This window comes from Aquila chrysaetos, chromosome 9 (genome assembly GCF_900496995.4).
Source record: "Aquila chrysaetos chrysaetos chromosome 9, bAquChr1.4, whole genome shotgun sequence".
NCBI lineage: Eukaryota > Metazoa > Chordata > Aves > Accipitriformes > Accipitridae > Aquila > Aquila chrysaetos.
The window spans coordinates 19,772,425-19,799,372 of NC_044012.1; the positions used below are offsets into that span (position 1 = coordinate 19,772,425).

Here is a 26,948-nt window from a genome sequence, read left to right on the forward strand (position 1 = left end):
GCCTCAGACCAACAACGAACAGGAGGAAACTGTTTTCCATATTAGTGAAAATACAGTGCAAGCATCCAGTTAGTTACTGCCACTAAAAGAAATGCTATGGATAAGTGAATTACCTATACATTAACATATATTCCAGCACCAGTACTGTAGTCTTAAGACTACATGTGACAAACTGAAATAAACCCCAGGATCTGGGTGTGTCTGCATTACCACCCTATCCCCCAGTGCCGCAGCAGATCTCATTCAAGTCAAATTGGAAATACCAAAGTGGTTTGTGAGGCATAAGGCATGTTCAGCTCATGCTCAACTGCTGCCTGAAACCTTTCAAACTATAGTGAACATTTTAGACCATATTACCAAAGAAACTAAATTACTAAATGTATTAACAGCATGTTTATAAGTTTGCCTTGCCATAGTAACAATAACATATGTATTTTTCTGGGCTGATTTTAAGGACTGTTCATTCTAACACTTCACCATGAGTAATATCCATGTAATTCTTTCAAAATTACCAGTTATTATTTCAGCTATGATCATCTTGCCAATAGAGAGACCAGCAGCATATTGAATTTCAAAGTGGAAATTCAAACTGCATTTCTATACCAGTATCCTCCAGGAAAAGAAGATGTCCAGAAACCGTATTTTTTTATATCAGTTGGTGGCTAATTTCACCACTGTATTTGTTCTCTTTATAGTGGTTAGAGTGAAGTATGGAAATGCAGATGGTGAGTACTGCAAATTTCCCTTCTGGTTCAATGGCAAGGAATACAACAGCTGCACAGACGCAGGACGCAACGATGGATTCCTCTGGTGTTCCACAACCAAAGACTTTGACGCAGATGGCAAATATGGCTTTTGTCCGCACGAGTGTAAGTAGATCATTGTTTCTACTGTTTTTTTCGCGGTAGACTGTTCCCTACTTACTTGCCCATCCACTTCTCCTTGTACTTTTTCCACTTCCTTTCTGGCAGATTTATATTTGCCGCTCTTTAATATCTCCTCAGTATCTAAGCAGACAAAACTCCCTAAAGGCTCCCTTGGTGTAGGAGAGTTTGTAACTGATGATGACGAGGCCAAGGCCTTCCTCTAAAAACAAGGACATATTAAAGATATGTCTGAAGCAATGTTGGCCCCATATATACATCAAAGACACTAGAGGTTGAGCTTCACAAAGCAGGAAAGACAACCACCTTTTAGAGTAAGGATAGGGCCAAATTTGGAGATGGAGTACACTAAATGACAGAAATCTCTCCCTAAATTGCAGGCCATTGCACAAACAATTGAAATTGCATCTCCTTCAAGAGCAGTAACTGACAAAAACTATCAGCTAAGGTTGAAACCAAATAAGCCAAACATCTATAACCTTGCATACCAATTTTACCAACTGGTGGCCCAGGTCCTCCTAGTCTAGGAGCCATTTTAGTGCAAAGTGAGACTATTATTGTCACAAATCATCTTTAAATGGCCTCATACTGCTTTTCAAAATAAAATTGATTGAATTTCAAGTAAGTATGTATCCTGGTACAAAGTTATTTATATGTTGGTACATTGCAAATTGCTAGCTAGGAAAGCAGTCACATTTTTAGAATTTAGGTTTTTATTTTTAACGCAGGTCTTAGAACTCTTACTCTTGAAGCAGTGCCAACAGCTCACTTTAGATACAGGAATGACACTGTATTTCAGAAATCATAACTCTGTATCAGTATCTATACAAAACTGTTAGAGGGTCTAGGAAAACTAAAATCATACTTAATTTCTAACTTTTTGGAATGTGAACAGAATCCTCTGTTTCACAAGCAATTTATTTCATATTTGGAAACACTCATTTACAGATTAAACAATATGTGTAATGCTTTCATGTAGCCATAACTTTTTAAAGATAGACACAACATGATTACCTTTCAAATGAAATTATGACAATATGTTTCCTGTTTAACATCAGGAACACTTATTTATATGCTTGAAAATCTTGATGAGTCTACTGAATATAAGATTTCAGACAATTTATTGTTATACGAGTGTTAATTTCATCTCCTGTATATCACACAGCAGGAAACCTTTAGAGAAGCAATTAAGTATAATTGGCTGTAGCCTACTGTGCTGATTTATCAGCAGTGAGTAGAGAAGGAGCCACTTGCTCCATCTCCTGTTTGCCAGCTCCAGGGCTGCCACCTATACTCACAGACATTCCCAGTACTGCAGTTTTCCATATTCACTTTTTTCCCTTTGTACATAACCGATTACTATAAGCTTTTGGCAGCAGGGAGTGTTTCGTCACTCATGTTACCTTACATCCTGAGCAATGGATCCACAGGGTCACTAAAACTCCTGCCTGCTACTGCTGTGTCATAACAAATAATAAGAGTTATGAAAGAGAATGAAACAGAAAACAATGGAGCTTTTGCCAGACTCATGCTAATCCTGCTTGGAACAATAGTACTAAACTTATTTATAATATTATGGCTACATGCAGTCAGTACAAGGAAAGAGAATGCAGGTTGCTGACAGAAAATCAGCGATGCTTAAGATGCAAAGCTAACAAAACAAGACATGTTCAGAGTTTTGCCAGACAAAGAATGCACAACCAGAGGCCGACATGTCCCAGGCAAGCCTCAACAAGTACTGTAAAAACACATGTATGTACATTAATATGTATGTGCCAGTTAAGTACACATAATTTTTTGGAAGACCACAGATACGAGTATGTAGAAAAAGTGCAGATACCCTGTCTTCAAAACTTCTTTCGTAGCCAAACACTAAATGGATTCCTGCTTGACAAATTTTAGGGATTTCTCAAGTTCATTTGCAAGACCACACAGTTTCCAATATAAGATTACAAGTTTTCTGCATCAGGATGCTACCGGTTTGCAAAGACAATCTGTTGTAGAACATACCAGTCTTCTAGCCCTAATGTGATAAAAAAAATATTCTATAATTTCCAAAACCCTGATCGCCTGTTATAGATCACATCTTAAGCTGGATCTACCATGGTGACAGCTATTTATACAACTATAGGGGATGAACAAGTAGGAGTGTGAGTTTTTAACAGACTTCAGTTAATTAAAAAAAAAGTTATCATTAGTTACATGACTTTCAGAACTAAGTTCTTCAGCCTAACATTTACTTCAGGAGATTATATATGTGCATATGCACATACCCGCACAATCATTTTTTCCTAAAACTTTGCCATCTCCTTCATTCCCCACCTTTCCCCAAATCTCTTCTCCTTCAGGTTAATCCTTCCAGCTGGAAAAGAGCAAAATTGGCCTTATTTCTTTTAAATACTCCAAATGCTCAGATCTAGTCGGAATGAAGCCCAGATTATAGGTAGCTGGACAAACCGAGATCCACATACTCTCACTGATACCTTTGTAAAATCCCAAAGTCATACAAGACCGAAAATCTAAGCAGTGAAGCACTCTCAGGGAGAGCTGGTTCTGGAAGTTGATGTTCCTGGAAATGCTTGTGTCAAGGTTTCTGAAACGGAACAGAAGGGTTTCAGCCTTTTGTTTCTGATGTAATTGTTTCGCAAGATCCTTGAACAGTTATGCACAGATGTTTCTTATTAAATTCAGAGCAGTATTGTTCACTCATTATTCCAAGACACCATTTGCTAAAACCCAGCCCAGCTAATAAAATCAGATAGGGGAGTATTTACATCATAGAGTCTGTGTTGGGGGTGAAATTCCTAGTTGTCAGTGTTTATTTCTCTCCCATTTAATTCACTTAAGTTAGTTTTAATTCTTCCTGTTATAGAGCCACGCTGCATATTTGGAAACATTTTTAAAGCTATGGTACTGCACCAGGCTTTTCTAAAGTTAATCCCAGATCTGTACCCTAATTTTGTAGGCTGATTCAACTATCATTTGTCAAAGCAGAAAGCTGTCTACCTACTACAGAAATCTTACGCAGGTGTGCTGAACCTCTCCTTTGCCATATGGGATCAAGGGATCTTGAATCTCTTTCTTTACCAAACTCCACTGACACTACAGGGAGTTTAGGCTCCTAACTTTGATCCTCTGATATTTAACGTTATTGAGATCTGTACTCTGCCTGTACCTCCCTCACACTGATCATAGTTCTTGTAGGCTGCTGCTCAACTGCTCTCCCAGGCAGAACCCTCATGAAGCTGCAGCTACCTCCACCTTGGACCTGTGCCACAGGGTTTTTAGCAGCCTTCCAGCCTGAGGTTTCCTTACATCACAACTGGCTGATTTTTCTGGGAAGAGCTAACAGTGCAGTGCAGCTCACAGATTAGTAATGTCCAGTCTCAATCTGCTCTCACATCAGCATGTCTTCACTGATTTTTAAATTGCTGAGCTTACCATGATGCAGAACAAGATTCAGGCCGTTTAAGATACCCTTACAAGTAAATAAAGCTTTTGTTTTGTTTTGGGGAAACTGACCTAGTCTCTGTCTTTAACTTTCATTTACATTAAAGCAAAGAATTTTCTAGTTAAGGTGCGGGGGAGGGGACAGAGGATTTGAAAACTTAATAAACCACTGTTGTTACCATCACATGATGTTACCTCAAGCAAAATGAAAAAAATGCATTTTGACTGTGACTCAGAAACTGCTTCGCATGGAGTCCAAGAAATTGACTTTCCATAAGGTTTTTGCAATTTAGCCACATTTAAACCAATAAAAAAAGGCTATTGAAATACAGAGTTTGCCAGATCTAGAGCTTGAAGCAGCTCATGTGGTAAATGAGTCATCTAAACAACTCAGTTTAATTTTGCCTTCCAATTCTATAATTTCTTTATAAAAAAATAAAGTCTTTCTCCAATCATGATAGCCACAGTCCTAGTTAATGCACATTTCCTAACTTATTACAGCATCTGAGACAAATACAAACATTTGAAGCTTGCTCTTTTGGGGAGGCACAGTGTGTGTTGCAGTTATCTTTTGCCTAGAGATAGGACCTCTGTGTGGCAGCTTCCATGTCCAGGATGCAGAAGGATACAGATGAGAGCTCAGCCAGATCAGAAGTTCAGCAAACTCGCGTGTAAGCCAGGCCTGCAAAGCTCCAAGTCCTCTCCTCAGTGGGACTGGAACTTACTTCAGTCACTTACTGGTTCATGCCCCCAATACTGTGGCCAATTACTGATTTAAGTGGAAAAGGCAAAATGAATCATCTGTGTCACAATACCCCATTTGTTACAACCTTTCCCAGTCACTCTTCAGCCAGAAAAGGTCTTGGGTTTTTATTTATTACTACTCTAAAAAGTGAAGCATGCTCATAAACAATGTCTCTTCCTATCAATGTATCAGACTAAGCAAAGGCAAAACCCCTGAAATCCTGCACAAAGACACTGAGGCTATAATGGCTTTTTGGTCATCAAAAATGACAACAGCAAAGTTAGAAATAACCTGCCAAGCCTTCCCACATACATGTTTGGGTTTTAGCTGTAGCTTTAAAGTGGGGGAAGGACAGGCAGAAAGGTGTCCCCTCGGGCACCTTAAAAAAGGCCAAATCACGCATACTTTACACTGGGAATTCAAACAGACATGTTTCATTCTGAGGTGCTGTTCTTAAATCTCAAGGGGAATTAGCGCATGGCTGCACGAAGGATTTTTTTTGACTCTGTTCAAGTGCAAGGCCTGGCCCAGTTTGTCACCCTCACGGTTTCCTCTCACCAGCACATGGCACTGACAGACACTGTCCTGCTAGTGAGGATTCCCACTGATAAAGCAGCTGAGAGAAGTCACAGGCAGGTTCACAAGATATCAGATGCTCCAAGCCACCTGCATTTTCATGTAACTCAATTTGGACATATATTTTTTAAATATCAGCATGAGAGATTTTATCTCTCTTCCTCTAGATATTCCAGAAAGTTTACTAAAATCCTAAAAACAGATCCCAGAACTCTCAACTTAGTTTAATCTGTACTCCTTCATCCATGAGAGAGATTTCTAGTTCTCAGGGTTGAGCCATGTGGCCTTGTCTGTGTATGCGGACAGACAATAAACAACACCTAGAAGACCAATAGACTACCTTCAGGAACATTAACGAAGCAAACGACAGGAGAAGCCTCCAGTGTTCAGCTTTGTCGGAGAAGACGTATGTCCTCTCTTGTTTATCTATTGAGTGCCTGAGCCCAGCTGCAGGGATTCTCAGAAATGAGCAGCAAAGCAAAGTAGAGGAAAAGCCTAGAGGTTATTATCTGACTTTAACTCTACTGTATGTCAGTATCTTAAAGAAACTGAAAATGTACATAGATGGCCACTGGGAAAAACCAATCTGACTTGTCTGTGGCTCTGTACAGTCTACCATTCTAGCTAACATTCTTGATGCAACTTAAATGAATCAGCAGAGCACTAAGGAACATGAGTGACCTTCTCAGAATCCTCTTTCTAAAGGTTGTTTCAAGAAGGGATATTAATTTTATGTTATAAGGCAGGCTATAAAGGATACACACAATTCAAACCACATTCAAACAGCTTGGTAGAGTTTTCTTCATTCCCAGTTCATTTATAAAGATCAAACAGTCATTCCTTTCTAGACATTTGTGAGATTGTAACATCTCTTGCCTATCTTGCCAAAGCATTTCATTTTTTGTGTAAAATAGAAGTTCTAAGTGTGAACTGCAGCACGCATGACAGCTGTCTAATCTCTGTCAAGACCTTCACACATTACCACTGGCACACCGTGATTCCTTGTTGCTATTGAGCATCGTGTACTGACGTTTTTCTCTTTCGTTCTCTCTACAGCACTTTTTACAATGGGTGGCAATGGTGATGGGCAGCCATGCAAATTTCCCTTTAAATTTCAAGGCCAATCCTATGACCAGTGCACAACAGAAGGCAGGACAGATGGATACCGATGGTGTGGAACCACTGAAGACTACGATAGAGATAAGAAATATGGATTCTGTCCGGAAACTGGTATGAGGAACGTTGCTTGCATAGCACAGTCTAATTTGTCATTGTTTTAAGTAACAAAAGCCTCCTGTTTTTACACCTCCACTAGAGCACACAAAAATCAATGAGTTAGGCACAATTTCAGCATAGGTGGCCAAGGAAGTAACTAGAACAGGAGCAATCTATGTAAACGATACGGTATGCCATAGCACACCAAGCTTATCAGGGATACACAAATGTCATTGAACTATAGGACTAAATGTCTACCACTGCAGGGTAATTACGAGTAGATTACAATTTGTTAATGGCCCTCGGAGAGAAGTCTCGTGTGATGGAAGAAAGCATGAATAATATTTTAGCTTAATACTTACCATTTACACTTGAAAAAAGAAATCCTGTTTAGTATGTTAAGCTTGAGTTAATAGATCTTCTCAGCAATTCAAAAGAACTAAGTAAAATGGTTTAGTCAGGAAAATAGATTTCTGCTTTCTTCGCAATTTTTTATACTTTTTAACTTGAGTTTTATTACATAAAGGAACAAAAATTAATTTATAGCCTCGTATAGCTTGGCAGATGTTCAATTTTAGGATACAGACTAGAGCCATAAGTATTTAGACTGTATAAGTTAGCTATGGCAGTTCTAAAATCTCAGGCTTTTAACAGAGCCAAGGGAAAGCTACATTCACCCTGTTGCACCCTGAAGCTACATTCAAACCTACATGCATCCTGTTTTTTGAGTATTTTGAAAATGGCCTAAGCATTTGCAATAGGGATTTGATGTATTGGTATTTGGCTTCCTGTTACTTTTGATAACCAGGTGTAACCCTTCACTTTTACCTTACAGATGTTTAAAAAAAGAAAAAGAAAATTAAAAGAAAGGATCAAATTCATTCTAACTTGCTACACAGGAAGAGAAAAATCTAAAGGATAGTTCAACAAACAAAAGAACCAATATATTTAGAATCAATATATCCAAAGTCCTAGGTAACACAGTCTCTATCACTGGAACCAAGAAGTACACTTAGTTTAAGCTTTTTTTCAGCATAACACATTACTGCTTGAGGTAGCTGTGATTTTTTTTTTCTTTTGTTTTAATTTCTGGCTTATTCATTAGTAATAATGAATGAGAAATAAATAACAATAAATAATTAGGGACACAACCAGCTTTGCCTCCGTGTTGCTCTTCTGTACCTTCCCAGGTAATTTGAAAGGAACTGTAATTGCCAGGTAGCAGTGTAAATGAATTTAAGTGAGTTTTATATTCTTTTCCTATTCTGTTTACAATACCTACTTTAAACTGTAATTTTAAATTTAGTTACACCCTCTTCCCTCTAGAAAATACTTGTACGTGCATATACAAATGTTATTTCTTACGTATTACCGCCATATACTACACAGATAAGAAAACACTGAGGGGAAAAATTTACCAGTTTTTGCAAAAACACTCGTTAAAAAAAAAAAAAAAAAGCCATTCACATTTGATATCCTTTTCTTTAGAAAATGTTTAAAACCATATGCTTTTAAACTGTACCCTGCTGTCAACATAAAACAATTCCTCAATTTATTTGATATGACTCCTCTTCTGGACCTTTTGGGTTTTTTTTTTACTTCAGAGCTTATACTTGAGTGGGACACCTACTAACCAGGTGGATACTCAATAGCTCTTTAACCTTTCTGACACTAAACCTACCTTCGACCTATTTGAGACACACTTTAAAACATCACCAGGAAAGACCATCAAAAGATACTGGCTACGCAATCACCTTCCACAAAACACTGTTAACTGCTGTTTTCTCAGAGCTGTGAATATAAGTCCAGGGCTCATTCTTACTCCCACCAAAACTATTGGCAAGTTCATTGCAACGGCAATGCCTAGACTTTTTCCTTTTTTCTGTCAGACAATTTTCTTTTCAAATACTATGTTTAATCTTACTCCTCATGTTCTTAAGTGGATTGCAGATTTTCTGCTTGCTTTCTGGTTTTAGTGTGTAGTCTAGGAGAAGATGCATCAGCTTAATCTCACAAAAGGGACTCCCTTCACACTGTGGTTTTCTGTCATTTTCTGCAGCCATGTCAACAGTTGGTGGAAATTCAGAGGGAGCCCCTTGTGTATTCCCCTTCATCTTCCTTGGGAATAAATACGAGTCCTGTACGAGTGCAGGCCGCAATGATGGCAAGCTGTGGTGCGCTTCTACCGGTAGCTATGATGATGACCGCAAGTGGGGATTTTGTCCAGATCAAGGTAACACAGTTTGTCAGAGCAATACAATGGTAACAGCATATTGACCACACCGATGATGTCACACTTACAATGATTTCATTCTCATACTTATCACTCCTGTCTGATTACAGTACTTCCCCCCAGCCCAAAATCTGAGCAAAACCCCTACATTTAAATGTAAGACTATTGTAAAAGAGTCAGTCTCAGAGCTCATCTGCCTGAAACATTCAGATTTTCTAAAATTGTAACAATGAAGTATCTTTCCAAAATATAAAAACCAAAAACATTTAAGAAATAAATAAATGTTTTTCTCAACACCAGTTTTGACTTCCAAGGCTAAAAGCCACAAGTACTATAGAATTTCAGTAGTATGTCATAATTACCCTCTTATATTGGCCAAATTAGGAACAAATGCTAAATGTAAAAAATTAATACATTTGTAGCCGATATTGCTGAAGATGAAAAACATGTTTAAAAAATGAGAGAGACAATATAAAATTTGTATGGTGAATATAAGTATTTAAAATTATTTTGGTTAATCTTTGCCCTTATTTGTAAGGTAAAATTAAATATAGCAAAAGGCTCTTTACACATTTACAAACAAATGCTAGATTCAGGTTTTTCTTTTAGGAGGAAAATAACTGTCAAATTTCAAAGACTGTTTGGGCATAATTGATTAAATGTCATCCTGTGATAAAAGATTTTTTTTAACCTAACAATATGTGGTACAACAGTACTGATCCAGGCTCTGTTCACAGACACACAGACATACAGACCTATCACTTACATGTCATTTCATGATGTAAAGTAAGATTTGAGGTCTAGATTGCAAGTTTAATTCTTCTGTGCTTAAAAAAAATGTCTGATTTTATTTGCTGCACTTCCTTTTTTCACAGAAGTATTAAGACTGTGGTCAAAGTCATTTGCATGTGAGATTTGCATGAGCAAGTATCAGCTACAGAAGGAAGTTTTAGAATCTAATGAAATGTCATTTCTGGCAATGTGTATGACATTCACCATTGGAGGCTGTACATATTATCATATTTATTATTGGGAGATTTTTGATGGGTAGCAAGGAAATAAAATTGTAAGACTATGAATAACCTGTGTGGTACACTTCTATTTAGATGCAAGCAGCTAATACTATCTTGCTGTGTTATTTAGGATACAGTCTCTTCTTGGTTGCTGCTCATGAATTTGGCCATGCTATGGGATTAGAGCACTCTGAGGATCCAGGAGCTCTTATGGCCCCTATCTACACCTACACCAAGAACTTTCGACTTTCTCAGGATGATATTAAAGGGATCCAGGAGCTATATGGTAAAGTCCTCCCTCATCAGCAGAGCCCATCAGAAAAGCATGGAGCACAGGTTGAAATTTGGGACTCTGAACTTGCAGTAAATTATGTACTTCACAATACCACCAACGCCACAAACATCCTCTGTTCCTTTTTCCCTGCTTTCTTCATATTATTACCACCACTCCTACTTCAATCAAATACCACAATTTAAGGATGAGGGGTCACTAAGTTTACTGAACTAAGAGGAGCCCCAAAACTCCCCATAACCAAACTTTTAGATGAAAATTTCTACTGCCTTTACTGGGACAATGAAATGTCATGCTTTTCTCTAGCTTGAAATACCTGATGTGGTTGGTTTGGGGTGTTACTGTCTACAACACTCTGAGCTTCCCAGATTGCAACTCCCTGTAAGAGGGGAAGGATGTTGTCTCCTGTCCCAGCTTGGAAACAGTTCACATTGCCTTCCCACAACAATTCAAGCTGTGCTGTCACAGTAACATTTGCAGAGTGTGTGGGAGCTGATACTTCAACATTAATGTATTTGGCAAGCTCCTGGAGAAAAAGTGGATTTAAGTATTTTTATGTTAGTACATCTTTAAAATTTATTTTTTTCTCCACAGATACTCTTAGTAAAATGCATAGGAATTATTAGGATTAAAGTTCCTTCCATGTATACATTTTCTACCTTGTAGAGGCACAAGTATACTACAGTCAGTTAAGCAGATGAAGAAAATCTATACCATTTCTCTTTCTGTGCTTTTCACTTTTCTACTGAGATATCTTCCTAATTGTAAGTGACTTTATTTTACAGTATTCAACACCTTAGGAATGATAATAAGAATATAACAAAATGATTACTACGAGACACTTTTTTATCAAAAATCTGATTTGAATCTTCATTTTTGCCTTGTCCTTAGCCGCTTTAATTAAGATTGGGAATTGAGACATGGGCAAGGTTAAGTGAATTTTCTCAGCTCACATGGCATATCTTTGATAGAGTTTAGAATTTAACCCAGTTCTCTCAGGGCACACTCCAAAACCTGAGACAAAACTATCTTTCTTGCTTCTTTATAACTGATATAACCTTTTACAAACCACTTTCTATATAAAACAAGTATTCAAAAAACCCTTTGTTTTCTTGCATTATAATTATCTCAAATCAGCCACACTCCACTTTGTTTCATACAGTAAATCAATGTGATGTCTAAGAAAAAAGGCAAATGCCTTATAAGGCAATACAGCAGCAGCCAAATAATAAAACAAAATAAAATAAACCAGATGGCAAAGCGTATGTTCTGAAGAGAACATTTTGATTATTGATGAGGGCAGAAAGATCATACAAATGGCTTAAAATGCATCTTTGTAACTTGCAAAATATTGGTACTTCTAGAAAGAAGAGAAATCCACTTTGATGTCTCTCTCAGCAGAGTTGCGGATAATTCTGAATAGAAGGACTTTGAAATGCATTTCTCTTCTTTTTAGAAGCCAGTAAAAAAAAATTGTAATGTTAACGTTTGAACCCAGTATAGTCACTTCTGAATACCTTTCAAGTTAAATAGACAGCTCAACATGGACACTTACACAGGCACAGGGTCTTGAATGAGGCCACACAGCAGATTAAGGCAGGACTGGAAGCTAAGGCCTTCTCAGCTGTACTTGACCACCCTTCTTCCGAGAAGATTTTATTATAAATTTTTTCTCCTTCAAGCACTGCCTCCAAATTATTCCCCTTCTAGAAGTCATGGTAGTTCATCTTCTCTGTAACCTATGCAGCACTGTATTTCAGTGTAACAGAATATCTGTGTTCATCATTACAGAAGTATCGACCGATGTCGAACCTGGACCAGGGCCAGGACCAGGGCCAGGACCGCGTCCAACCCTTGGACCTGTCACTCCAGAGCTCTGCAAGCACGACATTGTATTTGATGGAGTCGCACAAATTAGAGGAGAAACGTTTTTCTTCAAAGATAGGTAAGTGAGATAAATTGCTTACCAGTGGGGCCTCAGGTGGAGGAATCTGTATTATATCTGACATATTCATCAAAATCTAGAAATTTATTATCAGGCACAATCTCTGCCTTCTCTTTTGTGTGTTCAGAGGCAGCAAAGTGTCCTAATCAACTCCTAAGGGAAAGAGATGGCAAATTCTGGTTTTACAGTTAAATAATATGGCCTTCTTTGCCACAAGGGTAAACTGCTGGCTCGTGGTCAACTTGGTTTCCACCAGGACCTCAGGCCCTTTTTCACAAAGCTGCTTTCCAGTCTGTTGGCCCCCAATTTGTACTGGTGTTTAGGGTTGTTCCTCCCCAGGTGCAGGACCTTGAACTGGCCTTTGCTGAACTGTGTGACGTTCCTGTCATCCCATTTCTCCAGGGGTCAAGGTCTCTCTGGATGGCAGCACAACCCTCTGGTGTTACCAGCCACGCCTCCCAGTTCTAGGTCATCAGCAGACTTGCTGAGGGTGCACTCTGCCCCAGCATTCAGATCATTACTGAAGTTGTTAGTCTTCTACCCAGTACTAACACCTGGGGTACACCGCTAGTTACTGGCCTCCAGCTAGACTTCATACCACTGACAGCACCCTCTAGGCCCAGCCAGTCAACCCATTTTCAGTCCACCTCACTGTCTGCTTATATCACCCACACTTCAACAGCATCTCTATGAGAATCTTATTGGAAACGGGGTTAAAAACCTTTCTGACCCACTCTCCCCTCATCTACCAAGCCAGTCGTTTCATCATAGAAGGTTATCAGGTTGGTCAAGCATGACTTCCCATTTGAGAATCCATGCTGACTATTCCCAACCATCTTCATGTCCAAAAGACTTTCTGTAATTAGAGATAGGTGACATGATTATGCCATAAATTCACTTTTTCTTAGAGCTACTCTCAAACTTAACTTTGAGAGTCTGGAATTTTCAACTTCAGTCATTATTTTAGGCAGTTTTGTGGTGGTTTTTAATTTCTGGTTTCTGCCCTACACTGGGATTGAGCATGCCAAGATGCTATGACAACGACTGGGCTGGTGGTACCTCTAGCTAAAATCAGGACAAGGAAATGCCACAAACCTCATGAAAAAGCCTGTTCTCATTATATTTTCTGCCCAATTTTAGAGATTGGAGAGCAAAAATCAACCCTGGTGTCAGCCCTGCCAGCTTCTGTGGAGTCACACGAGGGTTGCTTAAAAGGGTGAAGTAGCTGGGAGACACATCCAAACTTCTAAATGCTTATGCAAACCAGATATGACCTGCAAAATCTTTAGAGATTTACCCATCTGTAATGTTAATCACAAAATTAGCAATGGAAGAGGTGTATTAACCAGTCTGTTGCCTGCCAAAGAAGGATTCATTCTCTATAAAATATTTCCGGATGCCTCTTGTAGCAAAACCTACAAGGATTGTAATTCAGCAACAGAAATCCCATCACTTTCAGTGGAGTAGAGCTCTGGAGGCACTATCCTTCCTGATTTCACTTCATATAGTCTGCAGTCTGGGGGAAAGCTTCAAATCTGATTGCAGGAAAATTTGCAATCTCAATTTCTAAAAACACTCCTCCAAAAAAAGTAGTTCATCCAAAGCTAGTGGCAATAATATCAAATGCCTCTTCCACCATGGAGACACTGTTTTAGCAAATCTTCAGTTTTAGCATAACTTTCATTATGATAGACTGGTCCAAAGAGGATCTGTTCCTTTCCCATGTTCATAAAGATACAATCATGAAAAACTGTGAGCAAAGTCTTGTCCCTGAGTGGTTTAATCCAGGTTGAGTCCAAAATCATTAAATAACAGTATGATGTGACTCATGGCTGCTGTAAGAACACATCAAGGACACTGGTGATCGGGATAGGCTCCATGTGTGCAAGGCCTCCAAGGCAGAAGACACAAAAGGCATTTTTGATGCAAGAGCAGAGACGTTCCTGATAAAATTAGGTGGCTGCACAGCTGCAGCTCCCACTGTCTTTGCCAGGGCCTCCTATTACCCAGCTGCTCAGCAATGAAGAGCATCTCCTAAGGAGAATGGGACTTGGCAGCACCATGGTGAGAGACACTAAAGCTCCTTTTTTCCAGCCACAAATCAATGCCCAATTTGAAATCATTTATCCTCAGTTACCCTGAACATTCTCCCAAAGCCACTGAAGATGTGGGCCCAGTCACATTCACTGCGCATGCCTAAATTAAACACTGTCTCCTATCACACAGAAACATACACAAGCATCTGAAGCTGATGGAAGTATTACAACTCAGCTGTTCATCGCTTCTTGCCAGATGTCAGCTGAAATTTAAAAGCAAGCAGGAACCAACAGACAAGGTCCCCCTCACAAAACAGCAATTTAATAGTTATTTGCATCTCTTTGTGGTGTAAAGTCCAGCCACCTCCTCCAGATTTAAATTTTCAGCTAGAAGATATGAAGGATTTATTACTATGCTGCATGGTTTAACTCTACTCACCAGCTTTTTGTAACAAAAAAATCACAGTCAGTTGGGTAATTTTACAGGCTATGGTATACAGTAATTCCTTCAGTGCATTTCCTTCTAGTTCCCATTTATGTGATACCCAGAATAATGGTGTTTGGGCTTTGAAGTTTGACTTAATCTTTATCACAAACTTTGCGTTTTAGCAATGCAGAAACGGGATTGAAAACTTCTGGTTGTAAAAACCAGAAGTTCCTCATTTCTATTACAGCTGCTAGGGGCAAAAAGGGTTCATTCAACTTGTCTGTGGGGACCCCTATGATACCTTTTCTACTATTCCTCTTGGCCCCATTAGTGGCAGGCTAAGATTCCTTACAATCCAGTGATCCCTAATGGCAAGAAACAGCCCTTTCTTGGCCATGAAATGGCTCCACAGTACCAACAGATTAGCCTCACAGAAAGCCAGCACTGGACCCTTCCACCAACAAGCTGCACACAGCTGGCCCCACCACCCTGGCCTAACAAGTTTGCCAAAAACACTGCCCACTTTGGCTAGCATAGTCATCAGAGAGCTAAAGTATTCACCTCAGTTCAGTGCCTTCAAAAGGAAAAACATATTCTCACAGCAGTAAAAAATCTTACAGGTTCCACAGTATTCACAGCATACTGATCCTCTTTTGCTCACTTACGGGCCTTGGTTTTCAGCCAGACCTCCACCTTGCTTCTGCTTTTGTAAACTGGTAATCACGCAAGGCTTGATCCAACAAGGAACAATTTTAAATCTATTCCTAAATCAGAAAAGTGATTCAGTATTCTATATAATCTCAACAAAACAGAAGTATTTCACATTCAGATACAGTTGGTCAAAGAACTATGCAAATACCAAAACAATCTGTTCATGCTTTATCTAACGTAGCAAAAGCAGACAATTGTTGAATTGTTTTGCTCTGGAATGGCTTTGCCTGTCAGTCTTGCAGCTTTCCAAATATCAGGCAAGCAGCATTATGACTCACTTTTGGAATTCAAAAAACAAATGTCTATCATGTGTCGTGTGACTTTTATGATTCATGAAAATGACCACAGCATCCAACTGTCATATTACACAGGCAAAAGGAGTAAATAGCAAAAAGGAGGTCAGATCAGATTAATTCTTTCAAAAAAGTATTTTTCCATCCCCCCTCAAACCAAGGAGATAAAAGGGAATTACTGTAGGCGCTGTTGGCCATAGAGAACAGTTGGGCTTTTCCACCAGGCACAGAATCCTCCAAGCAGAGCGCCTGAGTATGGCATTTACACAGGTGGTTTTGTTCTGAAAGTGAAAAAAATTCAAACTTCTGAAGTTTACCAAGACATTAAAAAAGACCCACTGATTTGGTCCCTTTATATAACTGCATGTAGTAATAATAATAATGGCAAATCTTTTTTATGTTAAAATATAATGTAAAATACTTACTGTAACAAAGTATTAAATCTGTCTATAAACATACTAAAATTTAACCTGAATGAGTTAAAAGATTTCTAACATGTTGAAAGTGAAATGAGAAAGCCAAATAATTAATTTCACCATTTCCTCAATAAGATGAGTAGAAATAAAAATACATCCTACCCGATTCAAAAACAAAAGAAAATTCAGCTTTGACAAAGCTTCCCTTTCCATAAGAAAACCTCCCGTTTTAACAAGTCCCTTGAAATGTGTGCTTTAATAAAAACCCGGTGTTAAGTCTCCATTGGCTCTGGAAAGTTTGGAATTCATGCAGATAGTAATTATTAGTGCTGACTCAGTCATAAATCAGGTCCAAATTTGATTGAGAATTCTGTAACTTGGATTTTTAAAGGAGCTACTTTTATGCATACATTGTTAGAAAGATTTGTTATATGTATTTCCATTTCATATCATATTGGATCTGCTTTTCTGTCTAAAAAGAGATGCACGGAACAAATGCTATAGCCTTTTACAGCATTTCATATGTGTTTAAATGCTGTCAAGAGCAAGACTAATTAGCTAAATGCCTCATTCCTTGCCTCTTTCTTTAAGTGAAAATTTTGATGAGTTATGCTCAGAGATATTTTTGTACATGTTAAAAATACATGTATGTATGCAAAATGAGAGTTAAGTTAACATATTAACATCTTAATTATTAGTACCATGTCAGGTTAAATTAATACGTATTTTTAATTAAGAGACAAAAAACCAATGCACTTGCCAGTTGTACTCTTCCTCATATCAAACACTATAGATTATCATAATTCAGTATGCAGCAACTAATCGTACTTGCAAATGCATTTCAAAATGTTTTATTAGTCTTAACTAGCTCTGTTCACAGTCAAACTTCTGTTGATAAAAATAAAGCAATTTATTAAATGAATATAGGACTGCTCCTCTAAGTTTTAGGCAAAACCAAAATCCAGTTTCAGATCCTGGGTTTCTTAAAGGTATAATTATTCTAGGTAGGAATGGGTAATGACTATTTACAGTCTGCAAAAAATAAGATGCCAGTAGCACCTTGAGCTTCGGCAACATAATAATGGTAAAAGCTGTCTGACCTGAGAATTTAATAGCTATAGCTTGGTGCAAGAGTGATTCCACCAGCCTGCTGATTTTTCATTTTATGACCATGGCAAAACTTTTGTTCTGTTGGGGAAAAAAGTTGTTCATTCCATGGAGAGGAAATAGCAGTGCCATTTTTAATACAAAAAGCCCTCAGCACAAAGCTCTGCCATTTAAAGATAATTACAGCTTTTAAAAGATTAAATCAAATGATGATCCTACTTATACATAAAATAGCCAATAAATTACCCTCTGCATTTCTCTAATGAACATTTTTAGTGCTAGCAGTTTCTTTTACAGGCGAGCTCACTTCCAAGCAGTTTGATATACTGTTATTAAATTTGAACTTTTAGTCACTACAATAGTAATTGCAAGAGCAATTCACAGACAAATCTCTGCTTTTGTCAAACGCTTACCCGTCTGCTCCATACACAACAGCAGAAGAGCTCTAATAGTTTAAATGCCTTGTAAATGAGTTTATTTGTATACTCAAGCACAGAATACATTTTGCCCTGATACAAAAAGCAACAGGAACTCCAAAGCAATCAGTGCAAGCAATTTCACCTGCACTCCAGCATGCAGCTTATTGTGCAACTGTTTTAGCAACATGCTTCTAAATGAATGATTCGGCTTTTCAGTCACGGTAGGAAAACAGTTACAAGCGTGTATTGCTGCTAACGTGTGTGTGTGTGCATGTGTGTATATGCACGCTCATGTGGCCTTTGCCAGAAATGATGAGAAACAGATGTGCTGGTGAATTAGTTCATTGTAAATCTCGCACAATTTTCTGTTCTGCTCAGATTCATGTGGAGGACTGTAAACGCCCGAGGAAAACCCACAGGTCCTCTTCTTGTTGCTACATTCTGGCCTGATCTGCCAGAGAAAATTGATGCTGTCTACGAGGCCCCTCAGGATGAGAAGGCTGTATTTTTTTCAGGTATTGTTTTAAGTTTTAAAATGTAAGTAGCCATTTGTATAAAAGTTGCATTCAAGCTCAGTTTCCTCTGAGTTGTAACTGGGCCAGGGAATGGCCTGCCTAAGAGCCAGTATAGCCAGCAGGTATGGGTGACATCTCAAACATCCCATGCTGAGGATTTCAGGACAAAGGCTGGATCTGAAAGACTCTGAACAGCATTCAGCCTCCATTACAACAAAGGAGAGCTATAAAGACCTAGAAAGACAACTTCGACATTAAGCAAGACTAACCAAAGGTCAGTATTTAAAACAAAAAGCAACAACAACAGTGGGAACTCTGTTTCATCAGTCACTGCTCTGTTTTTCTTCTGTTTCCTCTCATTTTAATTTACTGTCTCTGTACATGTCGCTTGAGAAGATTAGATCTTTTTTTCCCCCCATGCCTTTCCTTGTCTCCTCCTCTTTTGCCAAAGACTGACTTCCACTCTGGCTTCCAAGTATCTGCCTTGGTGGCTCATCAGGCAGAGGATACAGGCGGCTGTGCTAGCTGCCTCCATGGGAGAGGAGGATAACAGGAAGCACTACTCTGTCCGTCATAAGTCACACATATGGTTCAGCTGTACTGGCCAAATTAGAGGAGCTGGGAGGCTATTTTCAACATGAAAAACTGAGCCAGCAACAACTGGCTTCCAGTATCTACTAAAAACATGACTAAACATCTCCAATCATGTAAAAACCATATGGCTGATGCTGCTGTACATTTTCTGTACAGGAGGGAAAAAGAAGTAATGATAATGTATTCCACATGTCTCAAAGGTCATTTGCTTTAGTTTACATGGCAGGGAGCGGGTGGGGTGAGGGGGAGCTTAAAAAAGTTTTATTTCAGGCAAGCCAAAACACTTTAAATATTGCATATACTATATATAATCTTATTACATCTAAACTTCTCTCCCTCTCTTTGTAATTTCCAGGAAAACGTAACTAACCTGCTTTTAAAAAAATAAATAAATAAGAACTATCAAACAAACAAAGACTGGTTTGAAAGTTACGTTACTTACTACTGAGACCCACCCTTTGCTCCTGAATGGTCAAATAGTAACTTCTCTGGAACTCAAACGCTACACTATACTTTTCTCCTATTAAGACTGTACTTACTTTCTTTCCCACTAGCACAGAATCAAAGAAATGTGCTTTCATGAATGAATCTTTCCATGGCTTTCAGTGAATCCACTGAGGGTATTTACTCAGTGAATTATAATACCATGTAAAGACCGCAGAATACTAGTACATCTTCCACTAGTACCTATTTGGAGAGACATTAGAAAATGTTGCATGACAAAAGACAAAAGAAACAGGAAGTCTGGGTGAAAACTTCCTGTTAATCACTCAATAAAATCACTCAACAAAACAAATGAAGGGTGAACATGAGCTTCTGCATTTGACCTTCAGGTGGCCGTGCCTCGTTTCAGACTATCTTCATCATACAAAAAATGACCAATATTAACTATTTGTTTTAACATAACCCCAACTGTACTAAGACAGCATCTGCATCAAAGATGGGACAGAAGGGAGGAAGCAAGAGCAAGCTGAGGTGAAGTCTTTTGCTGAGGGGCAAGCAACACTGAAGAGACAAAAGCAGAAATTGTAATCACAGTATACCTGCACTTTAATCTAGTACTTCTAGTACTATAGAAAGACTAGTAGTGCAGTTAGTGCAATAAAATGTCACATAACAAAGTGTTATAGACGCTCGTGACAAATTGGAGGAGCCAATTTGTATTAAATAAAAGATCGAATTTATTAGCAAGCGATAAAAAAGCAAAACAGCGCTGGGCGGGCCGGGGAGACAGTGCTCCGCCACAAGCTCGCACCCAAACAGGGGAAGAGCCTCTTTATTTATACAGTCTTTTTAGTCCCTGATACATGAAGGCTGGCTGGTATCTTCGGTATCTTGTGCCATCAGGTGTTAAGTGGTCGTAATTTGCCTTCTGGTGGTTGTTGGGATGAAGGCCGAAGTCTTCCTCAGCTGTTCTTTAGGTGACTCAAGTCCCATTCATGCTCTGTAAACGTTTCTCTACATATGCTAATCATCGGTACTCATGGTCTTAGATAAGTGAAGAATATCCCTACCTCCACATGCGATTTCATGAACAAAGTTAACCCGTTCATTACAATCCCCCCTTTTCTATTTTATCCTGATTTTGTTCATTAAATCGATCTAATACTTTTTTGTCCGCCCGAGGATAGGATTAATTCCTTCATCCTCTATTTGTTCATATTGTTTTCGTAACAGCATTAAGTGTGCAGCTTCTAAGCGCCCTTTAACAATAGCGATCAACTTATTAAAAATGCATGGCCCAAAAGTCAAAAATAAGATCAACAAGATAAGGGGTCCTGTAATAGTTGACAATAGGGTGGTTAACCAGGGTGAATAATTAAACATAGACTCATACTAGCTCTGTTGTGCTTCCCTGTCTTTCTTCCGTTTTTCTAACCCCTCCCGTAGCTTGGCCATTGTATCTCTAACTACTCCAGTATGGTCAACATATACACAACACTCTTCCCGTAGGGCTGCACATAACCCCCCCTGCTGCGTGAACATTAGGTCTAAGCCCCGTCTGTTTTGTAATACTACTTCTGATAAAGACCTAACAGACTGTTCTAGGGCTGTCATGGCTTTTTCTATCCTAGCCAAATCCTCGTCGACTGCTATTCTTAAGGATTGAAATTCTTGATTTTGTTGTATGAGGGAGGTTATTCCTGTACCAGCTCCAGCAGCTCCGACTGCTATGAGGGTTGCTACCGTGAGGGCTGTCAAGGGCTCACGTTTTTTGTATGTGATGGGCCTGAGTAGTTTGATAGTTATAAATAAAATCTTCGGGATGGTAAATAAGCTTAGGTATTACAGTTACTTGTAAGATAGTAGTAGTCTGTACAATATTGTTATTATCATCTTCCTCTGTTACGACTGAATTTGGTCTTACACCAGAGGGTTTATTTGGCACCAGCTCTTTCCTTATCGTAATTATTCCCCCTTAATCTGCGCCTGGTTTTCAAAGTCTGACTCCCCATGTTCTCTCGGTTAACCAAGCAGGATCTTTCGGGTTGGTTGCATTAATATAAACATATGGGCAATTTCCACTCCATAGTCCTGTTTGGCTTCCATCCCAACCATGTGAAGGAGGTGTACATCCATGAGGCTCCCACCTTACAGATAGGAATTTATCTGGACCTCCCCTAGGAATCCAATCAGAAGCTATAGTTTTGCAACCCCAATAAGCATAATAGTAAGAGTCGGGATGGTTGCAATACCCCTTTCCAGGGTTAGAACTGGGACAAAACTAAAAGCCTAAGTTATGTAGACATGGGTTCCTGGGTATGATTTGACATAAGGATTGATTAAAGCTTGGGGCCCCGGCAGCAATTACTTGCTGTAGTATCTTTTGATCCTCCCACCTATAAAGCGTCTATTTGTAAGGTTGGTGGGGGTTCCCTTTGTCTTGGGTTGTCTCCATTAGCATTAGTAACAGTCCTATCATTCAAGTGTTTAATCTCAAGTTTGAGAAAAGTGGTGTCCCTTTACCCTTGCGACAGGTATTCCAAGGGTGCTGATAATCATTTTGATTTTTGTCTTCATCCCTGGTGAGAGATGGGAGACTTTGGGGAAGCTCTGAGGATGTTTTATTTGGGAGTAATAAGTCAAGAGGCTCCGTGAGCCTTCTCTGGAGGTAGTTCATCAACCTTAATCCCCACAGCAGTACGTCTCTGCCCTCTTCTCTGCCTACTCTGTTGCTTAGAGCAGCGAGGTATACTATCTTCTCAGCAGCAGTCGTATTCTTCAGGGGAACCTCCTTTATATTTACTTTGTTTTGACTTATATGCGTCCCAGTTTGTATCCTTCACTTCCCAAGCTCCCCACCCCACTCTGACCACTGTTCGTCTGCGGGATACTTGCACTATTTCAGTCTTCGTTGGGCATAACTCATTTACATAAAGACAACACCTCTCAGGGTTTATGCCTTTAGCAAAAATATCCCACCATTCTTTGGAGCCTTTTATAATTTTTCCAGTTGATATTCCCATACATAATGCTTGCTCAATTAATTCCTGTTCGTAATTATAACATTCGTGGCAAATGTCACTAGGGGAATACCCATAGGAGCAATGTGTCCACCACTTTTCTCTACAAAGTTTACACCTGTAACATATAAAGATAACATATACAGTGAGGATTTTTACAAAAGACAGTCTCACTCCTCCACTTTTCTTCGGAGCTTGATTTTCAAGCTGTCAGGGTCTTTGGTCACTTCTCAATGAGAACTCCGAATTGGTCCTTTGATCCTGCTTGCATGAGTCTATCCTCGTTCTGTAGTTCGGACAGCAGTTTCTGTGGTAAGTAAAACAAGAAAGGGCCCCTCCCACCTAGGAGTGAGAGAGGATTTTTTCCAGGCTCTTATTAATACCATATCACCTGGCTTTACTGAATTTCAGGGGTTGTTTTTCTTTGGTGTCCCTTAACATGTACCACAGTTATTCGCTTGGGCCCTCTTATTGCTTGTCTTGACTTCCTTTTCCCTGTTATTACTCGAGATGACCCATCAGCGAATAACTTTTCTCCCTCTCTCAATTTTACCTCTTCCAGATCTAGCCTAATTTTTGTTTGTTCTTCAATGGTCTGAAGGCAATTATGTGTTAATTCTTCTTCAGGACCCCCATACAAAAATTGCGCCAGATTTTTTAAGTTCGTTGTTCCGATCTCCAATTTAGGGGAATGGATTAGGATCCCCTTATATTTTAAAAGCCTAGCATCGGTGATCCATTTTTCAGCCTTTTGTTGGAGAACTCCTCGAATATTATGGGAGAACACCCTTAATTCACTTCTAAACGTTATCTTATTTGCTTCTTCCACTATCAGGGTTACAGCAACAACTGCTTGTAAACAGGTGGGCCACCCTCTACTGACGGGGTCTAATAATTTGGAAATATACCCTACAGGTTTCTTTTTTCCCTGTCCACTCCTGGGTTAAAACTCCGTATGCTGTCCCCTCCTCAGTGGCCACAAATAAATAAAAGGGTCTCCTCACATCAGGCAGACTCAAGACAGGGGCGTTAACTAGATCAGCCTTGAGACTCTCTAATCTCTCTTCATCCTCCGGGGTCCATTTAAGCAACCCATCCATAGTTAACTTTTGATACAAAAATCGTGCTTTCGCACTAAAGTTTTCAATCTACTGTCTACAATACCCAAATAGCCCCAACAATTGTCTAATCTGTTGTTTACTCCTCGGGGCTTTCAGTGATAAAATTCCATTTACTCGTCCTTGCTTATCCAGTGTCCTAAATATTTCACCTCCTTTTCCACAAACTGTAGTTTTGGCCATGATACCTTGAGGCCTTGAAGGCCCAAGAAATTTAACAACCATATGCTTTCTTTTCTGACTGTTTCTTGATTTTCTCCTGCTAACAATAAGTCATCCACATACTGTATTAGTACGACCCCATCCTGCAGTTGGTATTCCCGTAGAACCCGTTCTAGGGCTTGTCCAAATAAGTTTGGGGATTCTGTAAACTCCTGGGGGAGTACAGTCCACCTTAACTGCTGTCTCCTATGAGTGTCTGGGTCTTCCCACTCGAAGGCAAAATAATCTCTACATTCCTCCTTTAGAGGGCATGACTAGAATGCATCCTTAAGATCTATTACGCTATACCATTGGTTCTCGGGTCCCAATTGACTCAGCAGGGTGTGTGGGTTTGCCACTACCGGGAACCGGTTGACAGTCCATTTATTGATTTCCCTTAGGTCATGCACCAACCGATAGCTACTATCGGATTTTTTTTTTTTTTTACTGGTAAAATCGGGGTATTAAAAGGGGACATGCAGGGTTCGAGTACCCCCTTTCCCAATAGTCTTTTAATCTCAGGTTTTAGTCCCCTTCTCCCTTCATTAGATAAGGGATATTGTTTAACTCTCACTGGAATCTCTGGGTTCTTAATAACCACCTCAAATGGTTCAATCAAGCCATTCCATTGGGGTCTCATCTTTTTCCTGTGAGCCGGATCCTGATTATTCCAGTTTGGCCGATTTAAGGGCCATTTTTGATCCGTCGCTGGGCCAGCCTGATGTTGCTGGTCCCACAGTCTCATCCCAGCCCCCCTAATCTTGTCCCTTTCTTCTACGGTAAATAATATGCCCAGGATAGACTGTAATTCATCCCACGTGTACAAATTCAGTCCCAAGAATTGATCCAACCTTTTGGCTACGCCCAGGGGATCATCTAACAGATTCCCCATTTCCTTCTTAAATTTTCTTACATCCCCTGTATTAAGGGGGACTGCCACATACCCCGTTCCCGGTCCCCCCTGTTCATCCTCACCAGGCACCAACATTTCCCGAAAAAGGAACAATCTTTCCTTTCTTCGTATTATTTTATTACGTGCAGACCTTCTGGGAGGGGGTGCCGGGGCTGAGGAATTAGGTTCCGAATCTGACCCTTCCTGGGCCTGGGCTATTTCCTGGCCTTGGAGTGGGTCCTGAGGAGGAGGGGCCTGAGGGGCATAGGGAGGGGGCCAAAGGGGGTCCTCATCATCTTTTCGAGGTTTATCTGGTCTGTTTTCTCTTAAGGCAAAGAGGAATGACATTTCCCAGGATTGGGAAATCCATAAGGCAGCATATTCACTTTCCTCTGGGCTGGCTGGTGGTCTCTTATTGTTTACCCATATATTTAATTGTTGACACACCCAATCCTCAGAGGACCCGAACACAGGCGAGAGTATATGAGGATTGCTGAGAGGTTTTCCACCCCAAATCTCAATACAATAACTAATCATCTTTTTCCTTAGACCTATCCTTTCTCCTTGGTGAACTGTCTCAATATCTTAACATCAGGCTTAGGGGACTGTCCGGGGGTATGTCTGGTAACTTATTTCCCTTCCCCATCCCCATGGGTCCAGAGGGCTTGCTTTTCCTCTGTCCCATCTTCCGAGGTGCCCTTATCCACACACACACTCACTTCCCCTCGGTCGTGACTCGCTCCCTCGCGGGCTACGAGAACTGCACTACTGGAGGGTCCGCACTCGTGTGATCTCAGAGAAACCTCTCACACAATTGCACCTCGGGATAACCACCCCAACCAAACGGCTCACGCTTTATATACTCACCCGCTCCCGGGGTCTTCGTTTGGTCTTCGTGCACAAAATTTAAGGGGTCCTGCAGGTTCTTTTGCTCAGTTATCATAATTTAGAGGGGTTCGTGGGTCCAGGGTATGGCGGCGGCACCTCTTCAAGACGGGGCTATCCGGGGATAGGGCGCCTCCCCGCTTGCAAGGGTCCGCACCAAAGAACCTGGATCCGAGTCACGGCACCAAGTTTGTTATAGACGCTCGTGACAAATTGGAGGAGCCAATTTGTATTAAATAAAAGATCGAATTTATTAGCAAGCGATAAAAGAGCAAAACAGCGCTGGGCGGCCGGGGAGACAGTGCTCCGCCACAAGCTCGCACCCAAACAGGGGAAGAGCCTCTTTATTTATACAGTCTTTTTAGTCCCTGATACATGAAGGCTGGCTGGTATCTTCGGTATCTTGTGCCATCAGGTGTTAAGTGGTCGTAATTTGCCTTCTGGTGGTTGTTGGGATGAAGGCCGAAGTCTTCCTCAGCTGTTCTTTAGGTGACTCAAGTCCCATTCATGCTCTGTAAACGTTTCTCTACATATGCTAATCATCGGTACTCATGGTCTTAGATAAGTGAAGAATATCCCTACCTCCACATGCGATTTCATGAACAAAGTTAACCCGTTCATTACACAAAGCATAAAAGAAGAAATACTACTCTGTATCTGATTAATAAACAGTGTTTGTTTGCTTTGTTTTCTCCCCTACTTAGGAAATGAGTACTGGGTTTATTCAGCCAGTAACTTGGATAGGGGCTATCCAAAGAAACTCACCAACCTGGGACTACCCCCTGACGTGCAGCGTGTTGATGCAGCTTTTAACTGGGGCAGAAACAAGAGGACATACATTTTTGCTGGAGACAGATACTGGAAGTAAGATATATTGAAGTGGTGATGGTATGTTGTTAGCCAAGCTGTATCTCCAGGGCTGAATGCATACTGAGGTTCAGGAGGCAGGGGGTTCATCTTTTGAGAATACAAACCAAAGGCTGCCAGGACAGCACTGCCAGCAGTGGTGAGTGAGGATGCTGAACCAGGGAGCATGTCTAGGAAAGCGCTTCAGTACAGCAGCAGGAAACTAGCTTGCAATGGAAGAGGATATCTGGGAGTCTGTTAGGCTGCAACCCATCCCTCAACCCTTATGTACCAACTGCCCCACGTCAGTCTCAGGCTCTTCAGAGGGGCAAGCTGTCCCTACTGTCAGCTCACAACTGCTGGGAGAAAACTCTGAAAGGAATTCCTTAAAAATGGGCTGATCTCCAATCACTTGAAGCCAAAGACTGACCAGATTGCCTTTGAAATTCATTCACTAAACCATCAGGTTTGGAGGCACTAGATGTAAAAGAAACAGCAGGGTGCCTAGCAAAGCATGCTGGGGATGACTGTAAATCCTTTCAGCAGCTGATGTACCAGTCACTAACACATTTGCTCTACTAATAGAATTGGCACTCAGGAGATCTGACCAAACCACAAGAAGCGTATCTGTTAGTACTTTGGGAAAAGTCTTAGCTTCAATTCATTTTGAC

General features: G+C 40.1%; 1 protein-coding gene across 1 annotated transcript in view; it reads left to right on the top strand.

Moving 5' to 3' along the window:
* The window catches only part of MMP2 (matrix metallopeptidase 2), a 41,855-nt gene that overhangs the window by 9,804 nt on the left and 5,103 nt on the right, over positions 1-26,948 (top strand). Inside the window, exons 5-11 of the mRNA XM_030026375.1 lie at positions 696-869; positions 6,712-6,885; positions 8,930-9,103; positions 10,247-10,402; positions 12,200-12,353; positions 18,141-18,277; positions 26,136-26,295. Coding sequence (XP_029882235.1) covers positions 696-869; positions 6,712-6,885; positions 8,930-9,103; positions 10,247-10,402; positions 12,200-12,353; positions 18,141-18,277; positions 26,136-26,295 — 1,129 coding nt within the window. The remainder of the gene's footprint in view (positions 1-695; positions 870-6,711; positions 6,886-8,929; positions 9,104-10,246; positions 10,403-12,199; positions 12,354-18,140; positions 18,278-26,135; positions 26,296-26,948) is intronic.